General features: G+C 36.8%; 1 protein-coding gene across 7 annotated transcripts in view; it reads right to left on the bottom strand.

The window, feature by feature from the left end:
* Positions 1-25631, bottom strand: part of DICER1 (dicer 1, ribonuclease III) — a 69035-nt gene that overhangs the window by 13801 nt on the left and 29603 nt on the right. For 6 of the 7 annotated variants that reach the window (XM_061463915.1, XM_061463913.1, XM_061463916.1 and 3 more), the window contains 16 exons: positions 25292-25452; positions 23723-23891; positions 21206-21678; positions 17279-17411; positions 15295-15537; positions 15044-15198; positions 13470-13602; positions 12914-12989; positions 11644-11783; positions 9070-9249; positions 7988-8201; positions 7507-7660; positions 3080-3262; positions 2669-2774; positions 2393-2568; positions 1322-2105 (listed from right to left, as the gene is read on the bottom strand). In XM_061463915.1, coding sequence (XP_061319899.1) covers positions 1322-2105; positions 2393-2568; positions 2669-2774; positions 3080-3262; positions 7507-7660; positions 7988-8201; positions 9070-9249; positions 11644-11783; positions 12914-12989; positions 13470-13602; positions 15044-15198; positions 15295-15537; positions 17279-17411; positions 21206-21678; positions 23723-23891; positions 25292-25452 — 3480 coding nt within the window. Of the gene's footprint in view, positions 1-1321; positions 2106-2392; positions 2569-2668; positions 2775-3079; positions 3263-7506; positions 7661-7987; positions 8202-9069; positions 9250-11643; positions 11784-12913; positions 12990-13469; positions 13603-15043; positions 15199-15294; positions 15538-17278; positions 17412-21205; positions 21679-23722; positions 23892-25291; positions 25453-25631 lie in introns of those variants that run through there. The other variant, XM_061463918.1, reaches the window with a different exon arrangement.

The raw sequence follows: 25631 nt of genomic DNA on the forward strand, positions 1-25631 counted from the left end.
CTTGTACCATCATGCATTTTTATCTAGACCTCAAAAGGCATTTCAGCTTTCTTAAAACAGATTATTTTAATATTTTTTTTTAAGGCTAAGCACATTAGATGTGTCAAATTTAATTAAAGAAATCTGATAGATTAAATCCTATTTGCAAAATAAAATTATTGCTTCTTTTAAAATAACAGTAAAAATGACCTGTACGAGTGTCATTAATTATTCATTATTAATGAACATTCAGGCGAGATTTGGAAATGAAAAATTATTGTGATTATGGGTAGATTCACCTAAACTTTGGCAGTAGAAAGTGTTGAAACAGTTCCATATAACAAATCTTATTAAGTCATAACACAGATGTTGTTTTCATAGACTCTAAAATTCTTTTAAACATTTTAAAAGGGAGGGGAAAAAAAAAAGCACTCACATGCAAACATATTTCCTTTTATGTTGTAACTATCAACTTCTGAGCTTCATTTCTCATTCTAAATACACTTTCCATGTTTGTTTTTAAAGTCTTGAAATTTGAACTTGAATATTAAATCACTTCCTTTACTTGAACTATGCAATTTATTTAGCCCTCTTTATTTTCCAAGATTAAACTACTCAAAATACATCACTGAGAATTAACCTATTATCAGAGACAGACAATCAAATCCTCAGCATTTGATTCAAGTTATCACATTATGTAGGGGAAAAGAAAAACCCAGAACACTTTCGCATGATTGATTACTCCGGAATTTAAAACCGGCAGCAGCAGAACTGACGACCCTACTCTGTACTGTTCACATTTACTTTAAAATACTTTCAAACGTTTTGATGCAACACTTCTGTAAGATTTTTTTATTGGTTCTGTTGATTTATTTTTAGCATTTGTGTAAGATCACAGTAAAAGTTTTCAAGGAAAGTAACTTATTGAGGAAACAAAGGAACAGTCAAATAAAGCTACAACCTAAGGCTCTGTATTGCTAACTCAACCCTTCATTCAAGCACTCCCGTTAAAGAAACTCAGTAACGGCTCTAGTGTTCAGTCCATCAATTATCCTTGCTAACCTAGAACTCTTATTCAGTCCTATCCTTTCTTAGGCTGATAATTAAGTGGTCTAGATTTCAAAATGAACTGCAGAAAACAGTTTCAATCAATCACAGTTATGGCAACATTAATCCTGTAGTCCAGTATTTTCATTCTTATATGCATACTACCCAACGTATAATTGGTAAAGGGGTGGAATTAAATCAACCTGTTGCCATTCAATCTTCCAGCAAAATTCTTACGCGTATGGCTGGTTACAACGTGCCTTTTACATACCATGACCGGATTGTTACTACTTACTTTTTTGCTTCTCATATATGACAGCCGTCCCTCATGAGCATCAGGGTAAGTGCAAAACAAGTACGTAGTGATGGCATGCTTTAAAAATGAATCACCAAGCATTTCTAGCCGCTCCAGATTAAATCCATCACTAGCATTTGAAAGAGTCAAAGCTTGAAGAATGAGACCAGGATTAGGACCAAGAGTTTTTGAGGAGTACTCATTGGAAGGGTTTGTTTCAGAATCTCCTGTGTCTTTTGAAAGACTAATAGCTTTTGAAGTACTGGTGGTCACTGCCATTTTGGGGCATCCATCTGAGGTAGATCTGTTAGCATTTCCATCAAGGTATTTATTACTCAGTAGAGTACATTCATTGCTGGGCTTGGGCTGGTTCTCACTGCTGTATAAATTCTGAACAGGATATGAGGTAGTTGGTTGTACAGGTATTTCCTGCCTGTAGTAATTCAGCTGATTTCCTTGGCAAAAGTCTCTGTTAACTAAATCACAATTGCCATTGGCAAGATTTTTATTATAAGAAACACCATTAATTGCTGCAAGTTCTGCTGAGACATCAATTTGGAGTTTAATGGGTGACTCATTGAGGAGTGCTCTGTAACTCACAGATATTTGGTCATGGTTTTCTGCAGAAGAGGTTCTATTAGCACCTTGATGTGCAGCATTTTCAGGGACTACAATTGTGCTGTGCTTACAGTAATTTTCATTCTCTGCTAAAGAGGAGTTAGGAATAGAGATGAAGGATTTGCTGTCAATAGACTTTTTCCATCCGAAGTCCAAGTTAGGGTATCTGAAAAGATACATGCTGATTTTGTTAACAAAAAAATACTGCCACAAGACAAGAAAATTCTCCATGCACACACGTTTAAAAAAGGTTAGATTCTTCTGAAAAGAACAGTGACTGCAGTATCTAACTTCACCTTTCATAATCAAGTCCTTTTAAGCTATGTTTCACTGAAAACCAATGCGAGTTAAACAAAGGGTATCAGTTTTAGATTAACGCAGTAATAGTTTTCACCTTACTGTCCAATGAAGTCAGATATCGTACTGAAAGACACATCCTGAAAAAATACATGCCTGAAATCTGCAGGAAGTGATTTAACTCCCACACCAGCATCAGTGGCTGTTTGAGCTCTTAGTTCCTCTGCTGTTAAAAGGCAGTGCAGCCGATAAAGTATGCTGGGCAGGCAAACAGCTTTTCTCCACAACGATGCTGGAATAGGATGTATAGCACAGAGCTCTGGAACCAGTATCTGGGGAGAGGAGGAGAGAGGGAAAGAATTTTACCTGTAAAAGTAATTGTCAGATCACTGTTGAGAGAGAGGCAACTTCAATTTGATACTTCTATTTTACCTGCTTATTCTGCAAGCTTTCCCACTTTGCTTTCCTTTTCTCAGCACTGCTTAGTGGAAGTGCCTTCCCCTTCTGATTCAAATGGCGAGGAGTCAAAAGGTTAAGTCTAAAAACAACATAAAAATACTTTAATATAAGCACATAATTAATAGAACTTACTAGCCTAAGCTTTCTAAAGTGATGACTTAATTCTTAGCATTCAACCTTAGTGAAGTGACAGCACAGTTACCTCTGGAAGAAAAATGGGATCAAGTTACAGTTGTTACAGCCTATTAAGTACCTCTTAAGAAAAAATATCGGTAATTATTTTGGAAAACACAAACCCTCAGCTTTATCCTGTAATTAAAAAAAAACAACAGGGCACTTTACAGTCAAATTACAAGCCTCAGACACAAATATGACTGTTGTTACCTTGAAGACGTGTGGTCCACATCCAGCAGTGGCTGGTTGAGATTAGTAAGGTCAAGATTATACTTTGTTTTATAATATTCAGCAAAAGTTTCATATTCAGGGGAAGGGAATTTACTGAGTGGAGTAAGGTCAGTGTATACATCAGCAACATAGAATCGATGAGGCTGATCAAAATTTCGATACCTAAAAAAAAAATAAATAAAAAAATAGGTATATGTTAATATGTTACAGTGTTAGGGGAAAGTTTGTGTGCTAAGTTCTTAATGTTCTAATGTGGTCAGGTATAAACCATTAAATAGTTCACTTGAGAGTTTTGACTGGTAGGTTTTTTGGTTATAAACCCATTTTTCTACACAACTCAAACACTAAGTGAGAAGCGTGCTAAGGTCAGCCTATAATCTCTGAAATTTCCTCGACAGAAACATTTAAACTAAATACAGAATTTGTGTCTTCAATATCTAAGACAAAAATTAACCTTTGGACAACAATCTCAGAGTAATGCTGCAAATGGTAATTTCTTAATTCCAAACAATTAACAATTAAACTTGATAATTTGGCTGTCTAATGTGTAGTCTTCTATGCACTGCCATCAGTAGAAATGGAGGTCTACTGCATGTGAAGACTGTACTACCTCTCATCTAAATTGGTATTTTAACCAAGTAATCCTCTAAATAAAGCTAAAATACCAAACTCCAAATATGCAAGGCAAATTCACAAGCATTACAAGGTCAATGCAGTTCTTGTAATGCAGCAAGGACGTTAGAAAAATAAAGCCAGAACTCTGCAACCCCTTTATTGTGGCTACTGATTCTCATTGGATGATATGGTGCTAAAGATGCAAAGGAAAATAATAAAGAAATTAAATCAACATTCAATATTTAGATCTGTGTATTAGCTTATGTCATCCTTGATCAGCTGCATCTATTACTTTAAGCTTCTATTCAAATATCTAAATAGACATCCCTAAATAAAATTAATACACTATTAAGGACTCTTAACACACTTTTAAGAAGTTTTTATAGCTTTTTTCCAGAGGAGGAAAAAAAACAAAACAAAACAAAACATCAAGAAAGTCATATTATGAGGTTGTCTGAACTCCACTGAAGAACACGCTGGTTAAAAGAATTTCCTGAAAACTTCTTTATCTTACTTTATTCATAGTCATGCCTCATATGAAGAATTTAATTACAATTGTACCACTACAATCATCATATTATGCTTCCCCTGAGGAGTTTACAACCAAGTAGGATATATGCACAAGCACATATTTCCACCATTTTTATGCTGACTAGAAGCATAAGTACTTGAAATTCTGAGATTTCTTCATCTATGAAACAGGGTCAAAATTTTTTTGGTTTCTCCCGGGGCTGAGCATTACCAGATGACAACTAATAACTGTCATAAAAGAGAGGCACTCTTTCATGATGTACTCTGCCACCTCTCCCATAAGAATAATATTCATTTAGGCACTATGGCCAGATCTTTGATCTTCAGACAGGTGAAATACCATAGCTTCATTCACACCACCTATGAGCTACTTGTACAGTGCTAACCCTGATCACATGAAGTAATTCTTACACACTGTGATGGTCTGTTGCCATTATTTCACACAACCATTTTTATCACAGTATTCATCAGCACTGGTAGCAAGACATTTAAAGAAAAGGAAAGAAAAAATCTAACACAGATGAGGCCAAAACAAAGTACTAATATTTATCTTTGATATATATTCTACAATTACCATTATTGACAATATACTAGGTACAAGCACAAACCAGTCAGTCCATTTTCTTCCTTCCCCATCATGCCAGACATGACATAGGGAATAATTAAGTCTCCATAAAACCTACCAATTCTGGAGAACCCTTGCATACCCAATACATAAAATGATGTAGATTTCTCCTCTGAAAGATACTCAATAGAAAGACTTTTTTTTAACTGGTCTTTTTCACTTGTCAATTTTTCCATCTACCAACAGCACACCTTCCTTAGCAGGCCTTTGATGTGGGAAAGCAGTAACCAGAGAACATGACTTCCACTGAATTGTTCAAATTAAAACTGGTTTTGGTAGGCCAGTTCCAGTGAGTGTGTGGGATCCCATGTGTGTTTGTGTTTCTGTGTGACTGAGATGCAGCACAGCTACGAAGCGAGTGTGAAGTCCTGATCCGGGGTTCTGTGTTCTCCTCGAGGAGAGCGGCGGGAGACAGACCAAGCATCTTTGTTCTGTGTTGTGCCTAAGTGCTTTGTGTGTGTATATGTCTGTTGTTAGTGTTAAAGATTACAGTGTTTAAGCAGTGGGGGAGGAGTAGACAAAAGTAAACCCTGGCTAGTGAGGGGGGTTAAGAAGAGTTCCCTCTCTGCACCCCAGTGGCTGTATAAGAGAAGTATAACCTCTAATATCCGAGATCTGGACTTTACACTCAGTACCACAGACTTGTAGCCTCACATATGGGTGCATAATAACTTTTGAACATTGGATCCTGACGTGGATACTAGGACAGTGTAAATTTTGCTGGAACCGAAACTATGATCTAACATCAGGGGAGTTGATCTGCAGAACCCAGAGACATTATTTTACTGAACCCCCTGAGAATATCATAAAACTTGTGTGTAGGTGCTCTCATATTTTAAGCGCATTTGCAGAGCACTGGGAAAGAGAAGCTATAGAGATTTGTAAAAGATTGTTTGAAATGAGAGCTGATCAAAACAAGGTAATTCTGAAGAAAAGCCCATTGGGTTACATTTTGGCACATTGGAAAGAACTGGGAGGGTCTTCTGGGGGCTCCAGAAACATTGATAAAATATTGTACCCAGTGTCTGTTTTTAGTTAGACTGTTGCCAGCTTAAAAGTGACAATTCTCCACTCCTGTAATTTCGCATGATGTACACCCCTGTTATTTTTAATTTGTAAAATTTGATATGAAACTTCTCTGGATAGAGTTGAGTACTTGATGCGTACGTATGGAATATCAGGTCTTGTGTGCAGGTGTATCTTTTTATAAAGACTGTGATGTTCCTATCTGTGTATGAATTGTACCTGTAAAAACATTGTGAGTGTAAAAAGCTTGCTTTCGAAAAGTTAATTGCCAAGCTTGTGATTGTTTATTAGATTGGGGAAAGTATTAATTGGGATTTTGGTGTGAAGTCTCTGAAGTTGAGTACCAGAGGACAGGTATTAGCCCCCTATTTATTATATGCTCACCCGTAAAAAACCCGTAAGACATTCAGGAATGATATGGAAAGAGAACAGTGTGTCAATGAAATGACTCTTTCCCATGGTCATCATCTATATGTGTTTGATTTGCCTTTCTAGACTTGGATTGCTCTGGAGACTACTAAGCATTTTTCCAATTTGATACGGAATTTTCCCTGGCTTGGATTCCTCCTTCTGTCTGTTGTGTGTTAGGGTTTGATAGCAGTTCTTTAAGGATGTTTGATGCCTAAGGCAGAGGATCCTTTATGGCAGTGTGTACATATATAATTTATTTATTTTAAATTTGTCAGATCAGAAAATGGCGCTACAGCTCCTATTGTCTGGTAACTCTTAGTGAATTTAATTATATAAAGCAATGAAAATGGTTGAATTGTAGGAGAGAGATTTAAAAAAAACACACCACATTTTAATCTCCTAATGACATGTCTCAAGCTGGGCATGGGGAGGCTTAGTCTGGGTATTAGGAAAAATTTCTTCACCAAAAGGTGATCAAGCATTGGAACAGGCGGCCCAGGGAAGTGGTGGAATGTGTCCCTGGAAGTGTTCAAAAAACACTGAGATAAGGCCTTTAATGATATGGCTTAGTGGTGGTTTTGGCAGTCCTGGGGTAATGGTTGGACTTGATGACCTTAAAGGTCTTTTCCAACCTGGTTAATTCTACAATTCTACATTTTATCAGAACACTACATAAGTTTTGTGGTGAACTCTACTATTCCTTATGAAAAGGTCCTACTGGAAGCCCTAAACATTTAAAACCTCTTATATTAGATTAAGTATTAACAACAACAAAATCTTTGAGACAGTACTACATACCTTCAGATTAATAGTAAAATTCTTCCTCAGGGACTGTAGTGATAAGACAAAGGGGAATGCATTCAAACTTAAAACAGAGGAGATTTAGGTTAAATACATGGAAAAAATTCTTTAAAGTGAGGGTGGCGAGACACTAGAACAGGTTGCCCAAGGAAGTTGTGAATGCCCCATCCCTGGCAGTATTCAAAGCCAGGCTGGATAGAGTTCTGAGCAACCTGGTCTACTGGGTGGTGTCCCTTCATGGCAGGGGGTTGGAACCAGATGACCTTAAGGTCCTTTCCAATCCAAACCATTCTACGATTTCTTACAAGCAATTATTTTGCAGATACCTACATCCCATTTTATAAGAGTTTATATAAATACAATAGGTACATACCTGAAGTATGTATACAGTACTCACCGTGGAATGATAACCGCATCCTGGTAATCTTCTAACTTGAAAATAAAAGGCATTTCTTTTGTATACTGTGTACTGGGAATGCCTGTTCGTGCTTCAGATTTCTCAATGTCTTCCATGAACTTAAAGTCAATGTCCAAAGTGCTGGAGTCATCAACTTAGAAAGGAAAATGCATAACTATTCATAGGAGAGTTTTCCAGGCTGAACGTTTCTGAGAAGTTGTAAATTACAAATTTTTTTCCTTATTCTATACAACTTGATTATTTTAAAAAATTTACCAAGGAGACATATATGATTTCAGACCCCTACAGAGTCAGCTGAAACCTACTATAAATCAACTTAAATCATCAAGTTAAAACAAATTTGGAATTGTGAAGAAATAATAAAAATGTAGTATAAAAATTTGTCAGTTACCACATATAGTATTATTTCTACAGCTAACACTTAAAATTTAACATAAACCAACAAGAGCTCTCTTCTTACCAACATTAAGAGGTAGAACACAATAGGCTGAATCAGCTTCTGTGGGTTTGAACTCTAGTGCAGGTTTCTCAAGACGAAGAATATGCGAAAATATATACTGATGGAGTCGTGTTATCAGTTCAAGCATTGGCAGAGACAGAGTAAAATCAGATTTCTTAAGCTCAATAGATATCGTAACCTCTCCAGAGCGAGTATACACAGGAAAATGAGGAATCTAAATAAGAAAAAAACAAAAAAACAAAAAAACAAACCCACAAAAGAAATCAAAAGAAAAAATGCAGAGTAGGATTCCTTTATAGAGTAGTGGTTGTTTAGTTTAGATGCTGAGGCAGCACTTGCCAAAGCAAGCTGGATCAGAATTTGGACCTTTGATGACTTTCAATTATTGATAAGGCTTTGAAGGCTTAAAGAATGACTGATTTTTTAGTTTTTATATATAATACTTCTTCCTGTGTTTTATAGCTCTTCCCTTTCTATAAGGCCAAATAAAAACACAAGTCTTTTCCATTATGAAGGAATAAATGTGGAAGAAAACCAGCAATATTCCTGAAATGTCGTTTTCTGAGAACAACAGAAAATATATTTTGAAAAAAATCTTCCTCAGCTGAGTCTCATTCACAGTAAATGCTTTTCTATTAAAATTTTCTGAAGCAAGAGGTGCCAATTTCAATTAACATGGACTACTTTTTCTTCTGCTGCAGACTAGGAATGCTGAGAGGACTTGTTACCATAGCTTTCATATAGAGAAGGTAGCACTGCAGCCTCCTCTATAGCTGGTACACCACTCCTATCACAGCTCATGTACAAAAGGAGGAACATTTTGAATTTGTCACTGCAAAATAATAAAAAACAAAATTGTAAACCAAAATTTTGGCAAAAATAGAACAGACTGCTCATCACTAAAGACAGAAAAATTAAATGGCAACTAGACTGCTTGGCTATTACTGATTATTTTCTGGAGTTTACTTTGTATCAAGCAGTTCTTAAGGACATGTCCAATTCTTCAGTCTGGGGGTGGGGAGCAAGTGGAAAATGACAGGTTGTAGGGCATGTAGAGTAAGGAAAGAAGCTAGATTAATTACCTGAGGTATAGGTTTGGCTGTCAATATGCCAAAACATCTCGTTGTATCCTCAGGAGGATATAGCTTTCGCCTCCTGAAGTTGAGCTCATCAGGTAGAGGAGTCGTTAACACCATTCCTATTACATACAGGTAACAGGGCTGATCAGGTTTGGGATAACTATCCCTCAAACATTCTGGAATCTGAAAATAAAAGCCCCACCAATTAATAAAAATCAGCAAAATTCACCCAAACACTATCCTTTGAACAAAAATTCACATTTACTTGGAAAGGTATTGCTAAAAATGAGGAATAAAACCAATTAATCAGGACTTAACAAATGTTTTCTTTCTTAAGCAAAAAGACTGGCCAGCAGCCTGGCCTGGCAAGCACAAGATCAGTCCAAACACTTGCATCAAGAGAGCATGATACTCCCAGATTTCCCTATTTGCCAAGAGGCAATTCTATTTCATCTCTAAACTTCTTCTACATCCATCCTGTGTTAGAAATACATGTCTAACTGTAGAACACAGGCAGCACTTCACCATAAACACAACTGAAGTTTTGATGTCAGCATTTAGCCAGTAACTCTGAAGCGCTTTATGATCAACGTTCTTTAGACCTTAAGAGTAGAGAAAAAAGTATGCACAGGAAACCCCTGCATCTCAGTAATTGAATTTTCATACAAGTGTGCCTGAACTTACTGCTTCATTAACACGGATTTATTTTTTTTGTTTGTTTGTTTAAAAGTATCAAAATGTGTTTTTGTTAGACCTGGGACAAGCACACAAGCAAGTTCCCCTTTGCCCTGGCACTACACCATGTAAGTTTTCCATTAACAATTCTAGCCAGCCACAATACTTTTAACTCTGCTGCTTGTATCTGTCATAGAATCATAGAATTATAGAATAGTTAGGGTTGGAAAGGACCTTAAGATCATCTAGTTCCAACCCCCCTGCCATGGGCAGGGACACCTCACACTAAAACATACCACCCAAGGCTTTGTCCAACCTCGTCTTGAACACTGCCAGGGATGGAGCATTCACAACTTCCCTGGGCAACCCATTCCAGTGCCTCACCACCCTAACAGGAAAGAATTTCCTCCTTATATCCAATCTAAACTTCCCCTGTTTAAGTTGTAACCTGTTACCCCTTGTCCTGTCACTACAGTCCCTAATGAAGAGTCCCTCCCCAGCATCCCTATAGGCCCCCTTCAGATACTGGAAGGCTGCTATGAGGTCTCCACACAGCCTTCTCTTCCCCAGGCTGAACAGCCCCAACTTTCTCAGCCTGTCTTCATACGGGAGGTGCTGCAGTCCCCTGATCATCCTCGTGGCCCTCCTCTGGACTTGTTCCAACAGTTCCATGTCCTTTTTATGTTGAGGACACCAGAATTGCACACAATGCTCAAGTGAGGTCTCACAAGAGCAGAGTAAAGAGGCAGGATCAAGAAATCATGCTTTGTGTTTGGTAGGAAGTTCATTACTTCATATGTCCCAAAAAGGATCCTCCCGTTCATCTAAAAACTAAATTGCAATACATGTCCTATATTTTAAAAGTTATACTGTTGCAAAACTATGGCCCTGGCTTAATGGAAAATTACTCATAAGTTTAATAACTATATTAAGCCCAAAAGGATCTTATAGACCTTAAACATTTGCCAAAGCTTCTTTTCCAGATGTGAAAAGTTGGGACAAAAGCAAGGGAAAGTATTCTTGAATTCTGTATTGAAAAATAAATGAGAAAGAATGAAGCATCACTTGACAAATCAACTTCTTTGAATGACAGATACCATGATAAGGCATTTTACAAGTCACCCCTATTCTAACAATCACTAGTAAGGCAAAACGACTGAGAGAGGCACTTGTAACAAGAAGCACCAAGAAACACTGTAAAAAGATTTAAACTGTTTGTGAAGTCTTGCAAGTAAAAGGTTTTCTCATCTGTCATTCCCTCTGTAACATGATGCCATGGTATCCTTTCCTAAGGTTTCCTAATAAGCAACTATTTAAACTACTAATAAAATTGGGGCGCATGGAGGATGCCAGTAGTGGAATTACTTAAGGTCTATCACCATAACTGGAGGCTGCATTTGAACATACAACACAGTTTTGCAGCCTACTACTTGAGAACATACACGGTGACATTCCTACAGGTGACTAAAGGCTATTGGTTCTCCATGAAATTCTGAAGTTGTGTTTGAGCAGTAGTCACCAAAACAAAACCCACAACTTCGACCCCCTGTGCATCCCCTTCAATCTTCAATTATTTGTCTAAAAAGCCAGTAACACTTCCTTTGCTGTTGTATATTTACCAGATAACTTAGAGATTTCACAGATTCTTAATGCAAGGCATTTTCTCCTCCCAGTTATTTCTATACTAGGCAAATATAGTCAACGAGTTTTACCAAAAGCGCACATTCTTTGAACTTCAGGCATGCTTCCAAAGCATATTGTCCGTAAGCCCATTCAGGTAACAGTGCAAGTTTCCATGCAGATAAAACTGTCAAGTATTCCACTACAAATGCAAGACTTGTAAAAGATTCTTATCTGAGAAAATTAAGAGTTGGCAATTTGATCAAAGTGAGAGATACTAACAGCTTTAGGATAGCACTGTCTCCGTTTTGTAGAGCCTGGCCTTCCTGGAACACTGGTTTCTTCTTCATCATGTAAATCAAGCTCTTCCTCATATTTAACCGTTTCTTTACCAACTGGCATCAAATGATCATCCAGTTCACCTGAATAGTCCGAAAGAGTAGAAAGAAAAAGCATTATGAACAATCAAATCTTGGTACTTTCAGATACTACACAGCAGATGTGATTGCCTGTAAAAACACCTCACCTAAGGTTTTAAAATACACTTACTACTGCAAGGCTCAGAATGTGTAACTTTGGGGAAAGCGTGATAAAGATGGAATTTCTGGAAAACAAACAAACAAAAAAACAAAAAAAACCCCTCATTTATGGTAAAAACTGTCTGAAATTTTAAGTAAAATTTAATGAAAATTCCAAAGAAAACTATTTTTGACCATAGAAAACAACCAGGGACTGAAATACCCATCTAAAAATCACTCACATAGAGTTATGCCAAGAAAGATGGAACAGTTATATTCATCTATCATTCTAAAAAGGGAGTTACTATCATTAAATGTTCACTCTCAGTACTGAGTTGTGCTACCATGGTATTTTACATTTGTTGGTATGAATCCAGTGATCAAAAGATTTAAGGGGGGGGGGGGGTAGGAAGGAAATACAAACCCCAGACCTAGAGATTTAATTTATTTTTTTTTTTAAGATATGCAAAAGTTTCTGTACTTCATCAAAACACTCATAAATAATGCCACAAAAAAAAAATAATATGCTGCATTACACTTACTAGAGACAAGAGAACTGAAGTAATCCTGCAATTCCTATTTTTGGAACATGACTTAAGATACAGTAGAGAATACAATAAATGTAGGGTGGTGTATTCCATAATTTAATTTGTTACAATTAAAAAAAAAAAGTTATTTTTTGGCTGCAGGATATAGTCCCTGACCTATAATCAGCATCATCTGAAGAACACTAATAGAGTGCCCTCTATTAGTTACATTCAATGTCAGAATCTGCACATCTCATATTAATGTTACATTTGCTGCTTAAGACAAGATACATTAAATAACAAGCTTCCGCTGGGAAATTTAACTTCAGCTTACAAGGTGTAAGCTAAATTAGCAACATGATTGTACTGCAAAACAAGGTAAGAGAAGAAAACTATAGCAGAAGGCTATGACAGAAATGCATGTATATGCGTAACACCTGTTGCATGTTCAGTTTCTCAATTATAAGATATTCTTTACCAAAGAGGTACCGTTTTTCCAGTTCTTACCAATTTTGTGCAGTTTTTCACAGCAAATAAGAGCTACAACTCTCTCAGCCAGTCTTGCACAGCTCATTGGAGGACCCTATAAACATTTAAATATGTCTTAAAAGCTTTGGTTAGCACATTACTTATTATACATTTGTTTGGTTTAATTTAACAGAAACATATTAGGCAAACAAGACTTTTTGAAAAAATACATTGACAACAGTTTTGTGAAGATATTCAGGCCTATGCTGTTTTTCACAGAAGCCAGAATTACAAAATAACAAGAATGCAACAAATTATCGATCAAAAGCAATAAAGGACATTTTTCTATAAAACTTACATAAATGTGTGGGGAAAAAAGGCACTTAGAAGAATATCTAAATATTTTTCCCTTTGGAATAAACAGTAACTACTTGAAAACAGATTAAAACAGTGATCTAAATACAGTTAGAGCACAGCACAGGGAAAGAAAAAGTGATTTACATAAATAACAATGAAAGGAATTCTAGAAACAGCACAGACATCAATACCAACGTATTTCACTTAGTTCCATGCTTTTCTTTCCTCAAATACGTACCACAATTGAAGCTCGAAGAGGCGAGTTGATTGGCAGGTACAGAGTAGAATAAAATGTATGATCAGGTAGTTCTCGTGTTTTACACTTGGGAGCTAGGTGTGTAAATGGATCACTTGGTAGTCTAGCGCAGTACCTAAGTTGACAAAACATTTTACAACTCATCAAAACCTGCAAATTGAAACCTAAACATATTTCAGTGGAACCTTGTTTAATGGTGTAAATGCTAGAAGATGACTTCAGGCCATAATGAGCACTGCAAGGGTACACTAACTTATATTCTACACTACTGAGCAGAAGACTTCTAAGTCCTTTACTGCAAAGCTAGTGTCCAGCAAAGTGGTTTCAAGGTTGCAATGATGTACAAGACTATTCCATCTCAGGTCCCAGAATTTGCGTTTGTTTAATCTCCTGAGTTTACTGTTGCCCTATTCCTCCTATTTGTCATGGCTCTCCCTCTAAATAGTAGCCTTTTCTCCACTGCACTCACTTCCTCCTCTCCCAGCTTGTCATCAACTGCAAACATGCCAATGTTATACCATACTGAACCTCTTAATGGCCCATGAATAATGCCACATATAACCAGCTACCAGCTAGCTTTTGAACCATTTACCATTACATCCTTCAAACCTGACTGCTATGCCAGGTTTTATTTATCAGGCAGTCCACCATAATGGTCTGCACCTCAAGAATTTGGCTACTAAGGTACTATGGCAATTGCATCAAAAGCTTTACTTAAGTAAATGACATTCACTGCACTTCCCTATCTTAAGAGTCAGTCACTTCATCACACAGGGGACTATAAAGCTGGTTAGGCTAAAATTGCCCTTAATAAAACTGCTGGCTGCTGCCAACTCTCTCTTCTTTTACATGCCTAGACAGTGCTTCCATAATGACTCAGTCCATAATATTCCCTATGACTATAGTAAAACTGACCAGTCTGTAGCTTCCTGGGTCTTCTTCCTTGCCTTTTTTGAAGTGTCATAACATTTAACTTTTCCTGTCACTGAGGACATCCTCTAAATGCCATGGGCTTACAAAGATGACATTTGGCTAGCTCCCGTGGAAGCATACCATCCTGTCTTGTGGACTTCTGGTAAGTTCAGCTTACTGTATGTTTGTTTTTATATATGACAACAGATTGCTATGACATAAGATGCAAATATTAGAATTGGAAGATCTTATTACAGTTTTAACAAGCCACTTGATTTTTATTTTAAGCTAGCTTATCGAGGAAAAAAAAAATAACAAACCCACCCTAATAATCTTACTACCCATTTTTAAACTGAACATTTTCAGGACAACTTTAAATTAAACAGGAATTGATGCTGCTAGATCTATTATCAGAGCAAGACCCTCTGTAGGATAGAGAGGCAAAAAGCAAATTACCCCTTCAAACCACTGGGACTACTTTCTCTAGGAGAGTTCTAGAAGTTCTTCAAGGTCCTTTCCAACCTACCTATTTTATGATTCTAAGATTCCTAAGAGGAAATGTGTACAATTCCCTAACCTATGTGAAACAGACTATGAAAGTTTTTATTCAAAGACAAGGAGTAAAACATTAATATGCTTCTTACCTATTTATGTGTCCAATAGCAGTGTTTATAGTAACTCTTGGACTGTTCTCATCTGGCCTCAACACGTAGGGTGGAAATATATCGTCATCATCAACAATGGGTTCAGTTTCAGTTTCACTGGTATCAACAGATTTTGAGCATTTGTTTCTGAGGATCTTAACATTTCAAAAACAGAACATAAGAGACTTTCTCCCTTAAAAAAATACTGTGACATATTCAACCAAATCAGGCACACCCCTTTAACCTCATACCTTCTCAATTGCTTTGTATGTCTTCAGATCTTCTTCAAAACTCTTGATTTTGTCTGTATCTGCTAACATAATGTAATTGGAAATTGGCGCTCTAGCTCTTCCTTTTGACTGCACATAGGAACGATACTCTGTGGGCAAATCAAAACGCACCACCAAGTTGCATTTTGGTATGTCAACACCCTCTTCTACAATACTAGTAGCAATGAGTAGGTTGGTCTCATGTGCTCGAAATTTTCTAAGAACCTGAAAAAATAATGAAGACATTTGAGAGATTAGTCTGAGATCTGTTTCCATCATCAGATACATCACAAGCCAACAGAGTGGATCAGATGTTCCAGAAATTTGTCTAAATATGCAGATAGTTACTATTAGAAAAAATGCTTTCCAGAAACACAGCAAGACTATTTATCAGAACAGGCAGATTCCCAGGAATGAAATCTGATAAGTGGAATTACATGAGTCCAAGAAGCTACTACAGCCATTAACAATGGATAAGACCTGGACAGGCTGGAGAGTTGGGCGGGGAGAAACTTGATGAAATTCAACAAGGACAAGTGCCTTGCATCTGGGGAAGAACAACCCCATGTACCAGTACAGGTTGGGGGTTGACCTGCTGGACAGTAGTGAAGGGGAAAGGGACCTGGTGGATAGGAGGACGACCATGAGCCATTAATGTGCCCTTGTGGCCAAGAAGGCCAATGGCATCCTAGGGTGCATTAGAAAGGGTGTGGTTAGTAGGTCAAGAGAGGCTCTCCTCCCCCTCTACTCCGCCTTGGTGAGGCCGCATCTGGATTACTGTGTCCAGTTCTGGGCCCCACAGTTCAAGAAGGACAGGGAATTGCTTGAAAGAGTCCAGCGCAGAGCTACAAAGATGATTAAGGGAATGGAATATCTCTCCTATGAGGCGAGGCTGAGGGAGCTGGGACTCTTTAGCTTGGAGGAGACTGAGGGGTGACCTCATCAATGTTTACAAATATGTAAAGGGTGAGTGTCAGGATGATGGAGCTAGGTTTTTTTCAGTGATGTCCAGTGACAGGACATGGGGCAATGGGTATAAACTGGAGCACAGGTGGTTCCATGTGAACATCAGGAAAAATTTCTTTACTGTGAGAGTGACAGAGCACTGGAACAGGCTGCCCAGGGGGGTTGCAGAGTCTCCTACATTGGAGATATTCAAGGCCCGCCTGGACAAGTTTCTGTGTGATGTACTCTAGGTTACCCTGCTCTTGCAGGGGGGTTGGACTAGATGATCTTTTGAGGTCCCTTCCAACCCTTGGGATTCTGTGATTATGTGATTTATTTACAATTTTTCAGCCGTAATATTAAAAAAAAAAAATATGCTGCTTTCAGGACCCAACCATTTCTGAAGTCAAAACATTCTTGGTACAGTAGAGCATATTCTAGAACTGGTACTTCTAATATTTATACTATTTACTAACCAATATTAAGGAAAGGTTTGGGGGAGATGGGATAGTCAAAAGGACAACCCAGCCAGGAGTACGAGATAAATGCATTTGCTTTCAAAATACTGTGAATGCTTTAAATGAGGTCAAAATCATGGGACTTTATATCAATTTAATGATTTAACAAATTCACTTTTAGCAAAGATAAATATTAAAGCCAACTTAACTGTTGAAAATGTAAATATATTTCATTTTCACTACAGTATTACTGGGCTATTACTAACCCAATGCAGAAGAAAATAATAATTAAAAAAAAAATAAATAGATGGTTGATGATCTGACATGAAGATTCAATTTCTGCTTGTGTAATATGATATAGCAATGTCCCCAAACATGTTTTATTTTGTTTCTTTGAATATGAAAGTCACCTGCATCTCCAGTAAATATGCATATTTGTTAAACCAAGGGTATCCCATGGACTTCAAATGACTGTACCCCAGACACTGCTTGCTGATGAAAAAAAAAAAAAAAAAAGAAAAGAAAAGGTGCTGGAAGTACTCAATCATTTTTCTTGAAGTTACCTCTTCCTGTTTTCTGAATTCTACTTCCATCTGCTTGTTACGAGGTTGGTTCTTGCCAATGCCATGTCCAGTTATAAAATTGCTACTGATGTAAGCCAGTTCTGGATCTTGCTTGCCAGCTTCTTTTATCAACCTAAAAACATTACACGCATTTTTAGAAGTTGTACAGCCCAGCAAATGGAAAACAATATTTTGTTTGCAAGATCTACATTAAAATTAAGAAGGGAAGCATGACAATTAAGCCGTGCTAACACAAACTGACCTTAGGCTTCTTTAAAAACAGTAGCTCTAGTGAAAACCTTTGTCAGAAGAATAAAAGACGATCTGCACACATACACAGCATAAGTATGCATGTATCATACATTTCAGACCTACAATGGTAAAACCCAAGCCCTAAGGCTCCTTGTTGTTAAAGCACCCTACTCAATTGCTTTACTTAATCTTTCTGTAAATTAAAAGTAATTTTAGCAGAAAGACCTGTAACCTCTAACTCAAAGAGTGTTTCCTCAATGTATGTTTTAACCTAAAAATTAAAACTTATATGTTATTCTCCTTAGTATTAAAATACATATTCTGTTCAGGTATACTGACAAAATCTTGACCTCTGTTTCTAGAAAATGATACTCAGCCTACTCAGTGAGATGTTTACTACTTCTGAAATTAACCCAAATTCATCTACTGTTGGAGGACTTAATCCAGCTCTTCAAAAGGAACACTGATCAGGGAGGTAAGGATCAGCCACGCTCTCAGTTTATTTCCCTACATACTTCTTTAGGTTACGGAAGTATAAGAGCATAGCTTCTCCAATGTTTTGATTTCACAGACAAGGTAGAAGATTGCTCATGTAAATAATATACTGAATCCAGAACTAGGCATTTACAAATTTAAAAGCATAATTGTGCAAAGTAATTATGCTGTGGTATCCTTAGTTGTCAGTTTTCAGCATGGACAGAACCTGGGATTTCTCAAAAGTAACAGGTCTTTGAGCAGCTGAGCCAATAAAAATCAAGGGATCATACAAAGAAATTTACATCCCTTGCACATTTTAATACAGGCATCCCAGCACCACATTGCTCACAGGACATTCATCATGTCCATTACCAAGTGCTCCTCTTGTCCAAAGGACAGGCTGCCTCTGCATACCCCAGTGGCAATTCAAACCTTTCCCAATTAAACCTCTAGCAGTTCTGCCTCACATATACAAAGATAGGTACTGTGCCAGTCTACCACCTGCCCTGAAAACTGCTGCCAAACCAAACAGCAAACTTCTCCCTGCCCCTTCTATACTCAGAAACTACCAAAGTCTCTCCTCTTTCTTGGTCTCTGTTTTAAAGAGGATTGATGGGAACATAAAGCACCTTGACCACTTCATTCCTTTGCAATCTGTTAAAACTGGAATGGACAGGGAGTACAGGCAAGAGAATGGAAGAGAGGCAAACAGCTTGCTATCCTTATGGAAGCAGACAAGGATTCTCCTGTACTCAAATGCATGCGACTCGTTAGTTCAAGGCCAAACTAATTCACATTTCCATATGTACTCTAGGCTTGAGACAGAAATACTAAGAAAGCATGGGTTAGTAAGCAGACAAAACCTTTTTTTTTTAAATATATTTATTTCTCCACATGGCACTTCTGTGAAGTCATATAGCTTCAGCCTGTGTACCTACTAAGCATCTTAAACATTCTTACTGTATTTCACTTATTACAGACATGGACAACTAAAAAAATCTGAATAAACACATTTCTCTCTGCACATCTTTGGCAAGTTCTTGGGAAGCACCCAATACTTCAACTTTGTGGTTAATAAAGTACCATTAGTGGTAGGTAACAGGTGTTGTTTTTCAAATGCATAAAAGAACTTCTGCTATCAGACACCTTCCTAAGGGAGTTTAGGAACACTTCAGTGAAAATTAAAAACTCTGCTTTATAAAATGTTTCCTCTTCTGAAAAGGAGCTTGTAGGCACCAGAAAGTCAACTCTACAAAAACTAAAACAGCAAATGACCCACTTCATCAGTTGTGTGTAATAATAAAGTTGATTTTTTTCATCCTTCTAATTTGCAGTATTTACAATATGTGCAGTGGCTGTTGCTAAAGATTTCTAAAGAAAGATATCAGCAATGATTACCGCATCAGAGAAAATTTCTACCCATTTCTCCCATGAAGTACAACACATGCAATGAATTTTGCCCTTCCTCAGTCATCACGGACTTCATAAAATGAGATTCTAGTCTCTAAATAACTACCGTAATAAATACATTTTAAGAAAAAAATATACTTTCTGCTTCAACTTAGTTCTGCAGAATGGTCTATATTGGATTACTGGAAACTTGAGTGGCTTTGATACACAAATTCAAACACTATTCACTGCCTTATTCAATGGAGACAGTCTTTCCACCTTTACATGCAATGTAAGTATAGTTACATTCAGCAGAGGCCCTTGATCTAAACCACTCAACAGAAGTGAGGTTACAGTCAGGTTCTTTCACTGAAGGCTTTCAGACTGGATTCCAACAACTCAGGCCTGCTGACCACCCAGGTATTCTGAGTCCAGGTGTGTTACATGAGGTAAAGGAAAGCCTGCTATAGCTAGCTTTCAGAAGTAGATAAAAAATTACACAAAGTTTTATTTTTTGCTACTAATAACCTGCATCAAAGGTGTCTAAACCTTACAGACAGCAGAATTTGATCTAAAGATCACATTCTGTCAGGTTCAACGGCAGTTAGTATATAGTATCGTGCATAAATCAGTCTATAAGAATGCACAGTGGAAAAAGTATAGTTTAAATCACATTTATAAACAGGAGGAAATTTTTCACAGCTCTGTTCTCTCCCACAGAATAATGAAATATTTGTTTTCAGCTCAGCAAAGGTTTATAAGAACCTGTTATTTCTTCAGGAGCTGTTAACAAAATATGTTCATTTAACTGAATAGATTAGTTTGCCTCATATCGCATATTTACAAAAACATATTCATAAATGCAAAAAAGGCAAAGAAAAAAGATGAAACTCACAAAAAAGAAACTAAACACACAGGCAAGTCTGCAGATGAAAGAAGACATTACACACTCTATGACTATTGACTCTGGCAAAAAGGTAACAGCAGGGTCAGATTCAGAGGTATCCAGGATGCAATAAACAAACATTTAGCACACTATCAAAAAACTATTAGAAAACCAAATCAAGGTAAATGAATAAATGAGATGTCATTCATAGTTTGTGGAATATAGCATTAAACAATTAAGTGTTATACATAACTAAAAAAAACCACATTCAGGAATAAGAACTGATAAGGAACTACAGTACTGCAAATAGGCAAATATTCTAGGGTTCACATTTTTCTCGGTGGAGACTGTAAGAAAGTGCTTAGTGTCTGACTGAATAAGCATTTTATAAACTTCAACTGCTAAAGTAGTAGTGATAAATCTTAAGAGATATTTGTGCAAGGGCAAATTTGATTTTCTGTAGACTTGGATCATATAATACTGTGATTCAGTAAGGTAATGGTAAAGTTTCCAGAAGTACTGCACCCAGTAGGCTAGAGAAGTTTCCAGCATCCACTGCAAATACAAATTTAAAAGACTGGTTAAAACAAATCAGGGTATACCTATTTTATAGGATAAAAAACAGTGTTTCATATGTTGTCTTCTAAAGGAATCAAGTTACTAACTTAGGTCCAAAACAAGCCTGTGAGTACAATTTTCAAAGACACATATTCTCATCCAGCCCATATGCACATAGCCTGATTTATTTTTTTGTTATTATTTATGCAGATCCAGTATGATCTCCTAAACCAACTTTAAAATAGAGTTCTGAAAATACAATTCCCTATATACTCATGATACTAACATCCATACGCTGGCAGCTGAGTCTGCCTTTCTTCTTTCTTTAAAAGATTTTATTTTTTTCTTTAAACAAAAAGCTTTACCTATTTAGAACAACTGCTGTGTATCTTCTTTCCACAAAAATAATTCCACATAAAATATTAGTAAAGGGAGATGGGAAATTAGTCTCTGGCTTCTCTTTCTCCTCAATTTCTTCATCCTCCTCATCATCTTCAGAATCACTCCAAGATACGTAATTATCCTGATTCCTATTGTTATACCATTCAACACTCTCAAACTGCTGCCGTTCATACGGTTTATATTTGCGCAAAATTTCAAGCAGCTTTATTACTTTTGGGGTTACAAATTTCAGGTCAAGTGAGGCAGGCGAGAAGTGCTCTTCACAGAGTGCATGTATTTTCCTTAGGAAAGTGTCTGTAAACAATAAAAATTTCCTGTGCAGCTCCTCTTGTTCATGTTTGATAAACTTCTGTAGCTCTCTCACCATCATCCCAGCTACCTTATCTGCACACCAGGGTCCCAGAACAACCAACACAGCTCGACAGTCTGACAATATCTACAACAAATGAATTCAAATATCAGTTCAAAGGAGTACATTCATGAACTATTCATTTAAGACTGGGATCTTGTTTCTTACATAGCACAATCTTTGCAAGGATTATTACAATTGTTCTATTATAAGAATATTTAGTAGTCTGCTTTTGTTATTTAAATGACCTTGGCAACTTTTGTTTCTAATGGAGCAAGTTTCCCCCCCTCCCCCTTAAATTACTACAGCTAAATTTTAAACTTTGTACATTTCTGAATCTCAAAAATCCCACTAGCTTAAAAGAGTATTTTGCAGTTCTTTTGCAGAGATTGTAACTTTAAATTTACTTTTAGATAATTATGCTAAATAGGAGAGATACTTTTATATTTAACACAGAACTAATAAAATTAATGCTTTACATGGCATTTTTGTTACTGGCAGCTGCCAGAGTTTCAGAAGTATCCAACCAGAAAGTTGTTGAGATTACCCTAAGGCCATTGTACAAGTCTAGCCTCTCAAAGGTAAAAAATTAGGTTATTGTATGTGTGGATGGAATAGAAAAAACAGAGAACTATACCCTACTCAGAGAAAACAGCATAGGCACTTGAGTACCATCAACATCGTTTTTGACAGCAAGTTTTTTCCTCCACAAAAATCTAAGTGGTTAAACAATAAACTAGGAATCCAGAAATGGGTTGATAATTTATATTGATAATACCATTAAAAAAAATTATGATTTGGATGTATTATTACAACAGAAGAACTACAACAGAACTGTAACAACCATCACGTTCATAGTTTCAGTTGCTGCTTTAATTTATCTTCCATTCTGTGAAGAAGAACAGGTTATCACCCTCTTTACACTATCATCCCTGAAGTTTTTTGGCTATAAGACTTAAGGGCAAAATTTATCTAAACTATTGTAACTGTACATGGAGGCTTGACGTTCTCCAGTGCCAAGACAAAAGGCCCCTCAAACTGAAAACTGATTTCTTTTACTTCATATGGGTGCCTTCATCTTGGAGAACTACTTGATTAGAAAACAAGCACACAGGGTTATGTGCATTAGAAGCATAGCATTTAATCCACTCTTCTGGATTATGCAAATTCTGAAGACTTCCCCCACTTCCCAGCATTCCTTATGTATTTTAGCCTTTTGCATTTTAAGTTTAGCACAAAGTAAGCAGGATTTGCTTTTCCCATTCAGCTGCAACAGGCTTCCCTATGTATCTGGCCAATAGTTGTTTTATGGACAACATCAAGAGTGGTGGGTTTCTAAGAATGTAAAAGAACACTTTGGAACACTTTGGGCTGAAGAAAAATATATTCTCCAACTTCCTCATGGACTAATAAGGAAGTATGACTCACTACAAACTTCTTGCTGAACAAAGGCTTAAGTATCTACATAGCTGTACCTCAGGAGGCAATTCCACACCACAAAGCCTTAGAGGGAAACAAAAGCTGCTTGGACCCCATGTGTGACAGGTCAATACACCATACCTCCTGGATCTGCCATCTCACATGAGAACAGGGGGCAAACACATAAAAAGTGGAAAGCTAGAGGTTCAAATTCCGTTCCAGCAAGGTGTAGCACTAGTCCGATATTGTTCCAAGATCAACTGTAGAAAGTTTAGATCTATGGTTGGAATGTTTTTCCGATCCTTACTTTATCATCTTTCATTATACCTGGGCACATTCTTTCCAAATACTTCCTGAGGCATTAATTCCTCTTCTAGACTGAATTATTCAAAGGTCACAGGCGACCACAAAGATGTCAAATACTTGACTTCAGAAATAAGGACCCAATACATCAGGGTGTAGAACTGTTTTACTACCTTAAGCAAATCTAAATCTCAAACTAGATGAAGTTCTAATAAACGGTTGACATTCAAGCCCCATTCATTTATGAAAAGACCTGCCCTGTTAGTGAGCACAAAAATCAGAATTCTTTTTGCTCAGATAGTCTGTGATGGCTGGCTTAGAAAGTTTCAGCAATGTAACATACATGGCAAAGAAAAACAGTAATAAGATTTCTATTACCCAGGTTTTTCACATAGCTTGATGTTCTTACCTGCTTAGAAATCAAGGTAGAATCTCTTTCTTTTGAATGTACAGATATGTTGCAGTCATTTAGAAAAATAAGTGCTTCATCCAATTCCTTTAATAATCTTCCATACAATCCACTTTTGTCAGTATATGGTCCACAGTCTACAACAATCTCACATGGCTGAGAAGTGTATCTTAATTGAGGGCAAAGATCAAGTTAAATACAGCTTCTGAAAGTCAGAGCTATTTCAGCCTGTTAAGGTTATACAGCAAATAGCAACATGAAGTGTAGTCAAGTACATTTCTTTCCTCACCATGAATTAATAATGATGAATACATACACAGCTAAATACTTCTAAAGCAGAAAAACCTCCCCCACACCAAATACTGAACTACTAAATTCTAAAATACTGTTCTTTCTAATACACTCCCTAAAAAAGGAGGTTTCTATCTTAGTTTCACATACTAAAAAATTTAAAGCAAACCAGATTGAATTTACTTAATCACCCTCACTTTTGGTTTTCCAGAGTATACTCTTTTGATATACCAAACAAAAGTGATCTACATAAGATCAGGTCTATGCATACACTTACACAAGTAAAATAATTACTAGTCTTGAACGAAGAGCTATAACTGCAAAATTCTTAAAAGCACATGGTTCACCAAGTTATAAACTGCATTTAAAAAACAGCCACAAAACACCTGTTCCAGAACAGAAAGAATAACCATCTTTAATTTTGTCCAAAACTTGATGACATAACACAGCTAGTGCAAGAAAACATGCTACATATGAATCATCTCACACTAGTTTTCCCCTACAACAAATCACCACATTACCACCATCTTTATCGTAAATAATATTCACAGGACTATACATTCTGTAAGAACAGAGTTTTCGAAAACACCCACTTGTTCTGATATTTCTATATTGTTTTCATTACTTCCTCTATCCCCCACTGTCTTTCAGCCTCTATAAACCCAGGTTACTCATTGGTGGGATGGAATCACGCAACTTTTCTGGCATTAGACCATCTTGTACTGTGAATGTTGCAACATTTTTCTAAATTAAATAGCAACATTATGGCATACAGTTAACATAAATCAGTTATTCTCCAAACATAAGGCAGTGCATTTTACAAGTTCAAAATGTGTTGTGGAATGTGGTTTTTTTATGCTGGTGGTTATGTTGGGTTTTGGGTTTTTTTTGGTTGGTTGGTTGGGTTCTTTGGTTTATTTGGGGTTTTGGGGTTCTTTTCAGTTGTTTTGGGTTGTTGTTGTTGTTTTTTTTTTTTGTTTGGTTTGTTTCTGTGCCTTGGTTTGTTTGTGGGGTTTATTTGTTGTTGTTTTTTTTTTTATTTGCTTGCTTGGTTTGTTCTTAGCAATTATGGAACATCTCTGAGTATCAAGGTCAATCAGTCAACAATGGTTTCTTAAAATACAAGTTAACATTCCCTCCCCACCCTAAAGAGAAGTAATGGTATCATATACACAGTTTTCTAAAATTTAAGAGGAAATACTTCTATTAGGTTACTCCCCTATTCAAAAATGAAAACTCAGGCATCAATTTAAAAGCCATAATAATTGTATAACATACCTGTCTAAGACAACCAAATCAGTTGCAGTTTCGGCATTGCTCTTTAAAATTTTCTCCAGTTTCTGGATCTTCTCCTCTAGCTCAGCAGGATCACACTTCCCATTTAAAATGGAAGCTGTTAATCCCAAAATTCGAGGACATGATGGATAACCCTCACAGATCTTCAGTAAAACAGAATGAAATACCTTAGGACAGTTATCCTGCAAACTTACTATCAAGCTAGTAGACTGCAAACTTAGATGCCTAGTTGGAAAAAGGAACTGAAAGTTGAATCAATATTCTACTGACTGGAAGTTAAACTAGAAACTGAGTAACATTTAACAGCGAACATCTGGAAAGG

Source organism: Pezoporus flaviventris, unplaced genomic scaffold (genome assembly GCF_033815535.1).
Source record: "Pezoporus flaviventris isolate CSIRO_AGI_PZ_B2104156 unplaced genomic scaffold, CSIRO_AGI_Pfla_v1 ptg000036l, whole genome shotgun sequence".
Classification (NCBI taxonomy): domain Eukaryota; kingdom Metazoa; phylum Chordata; class Aves; order Psittaciformes; family Psittacidae; genus Pezoporus; species Pezoporus flaviventris.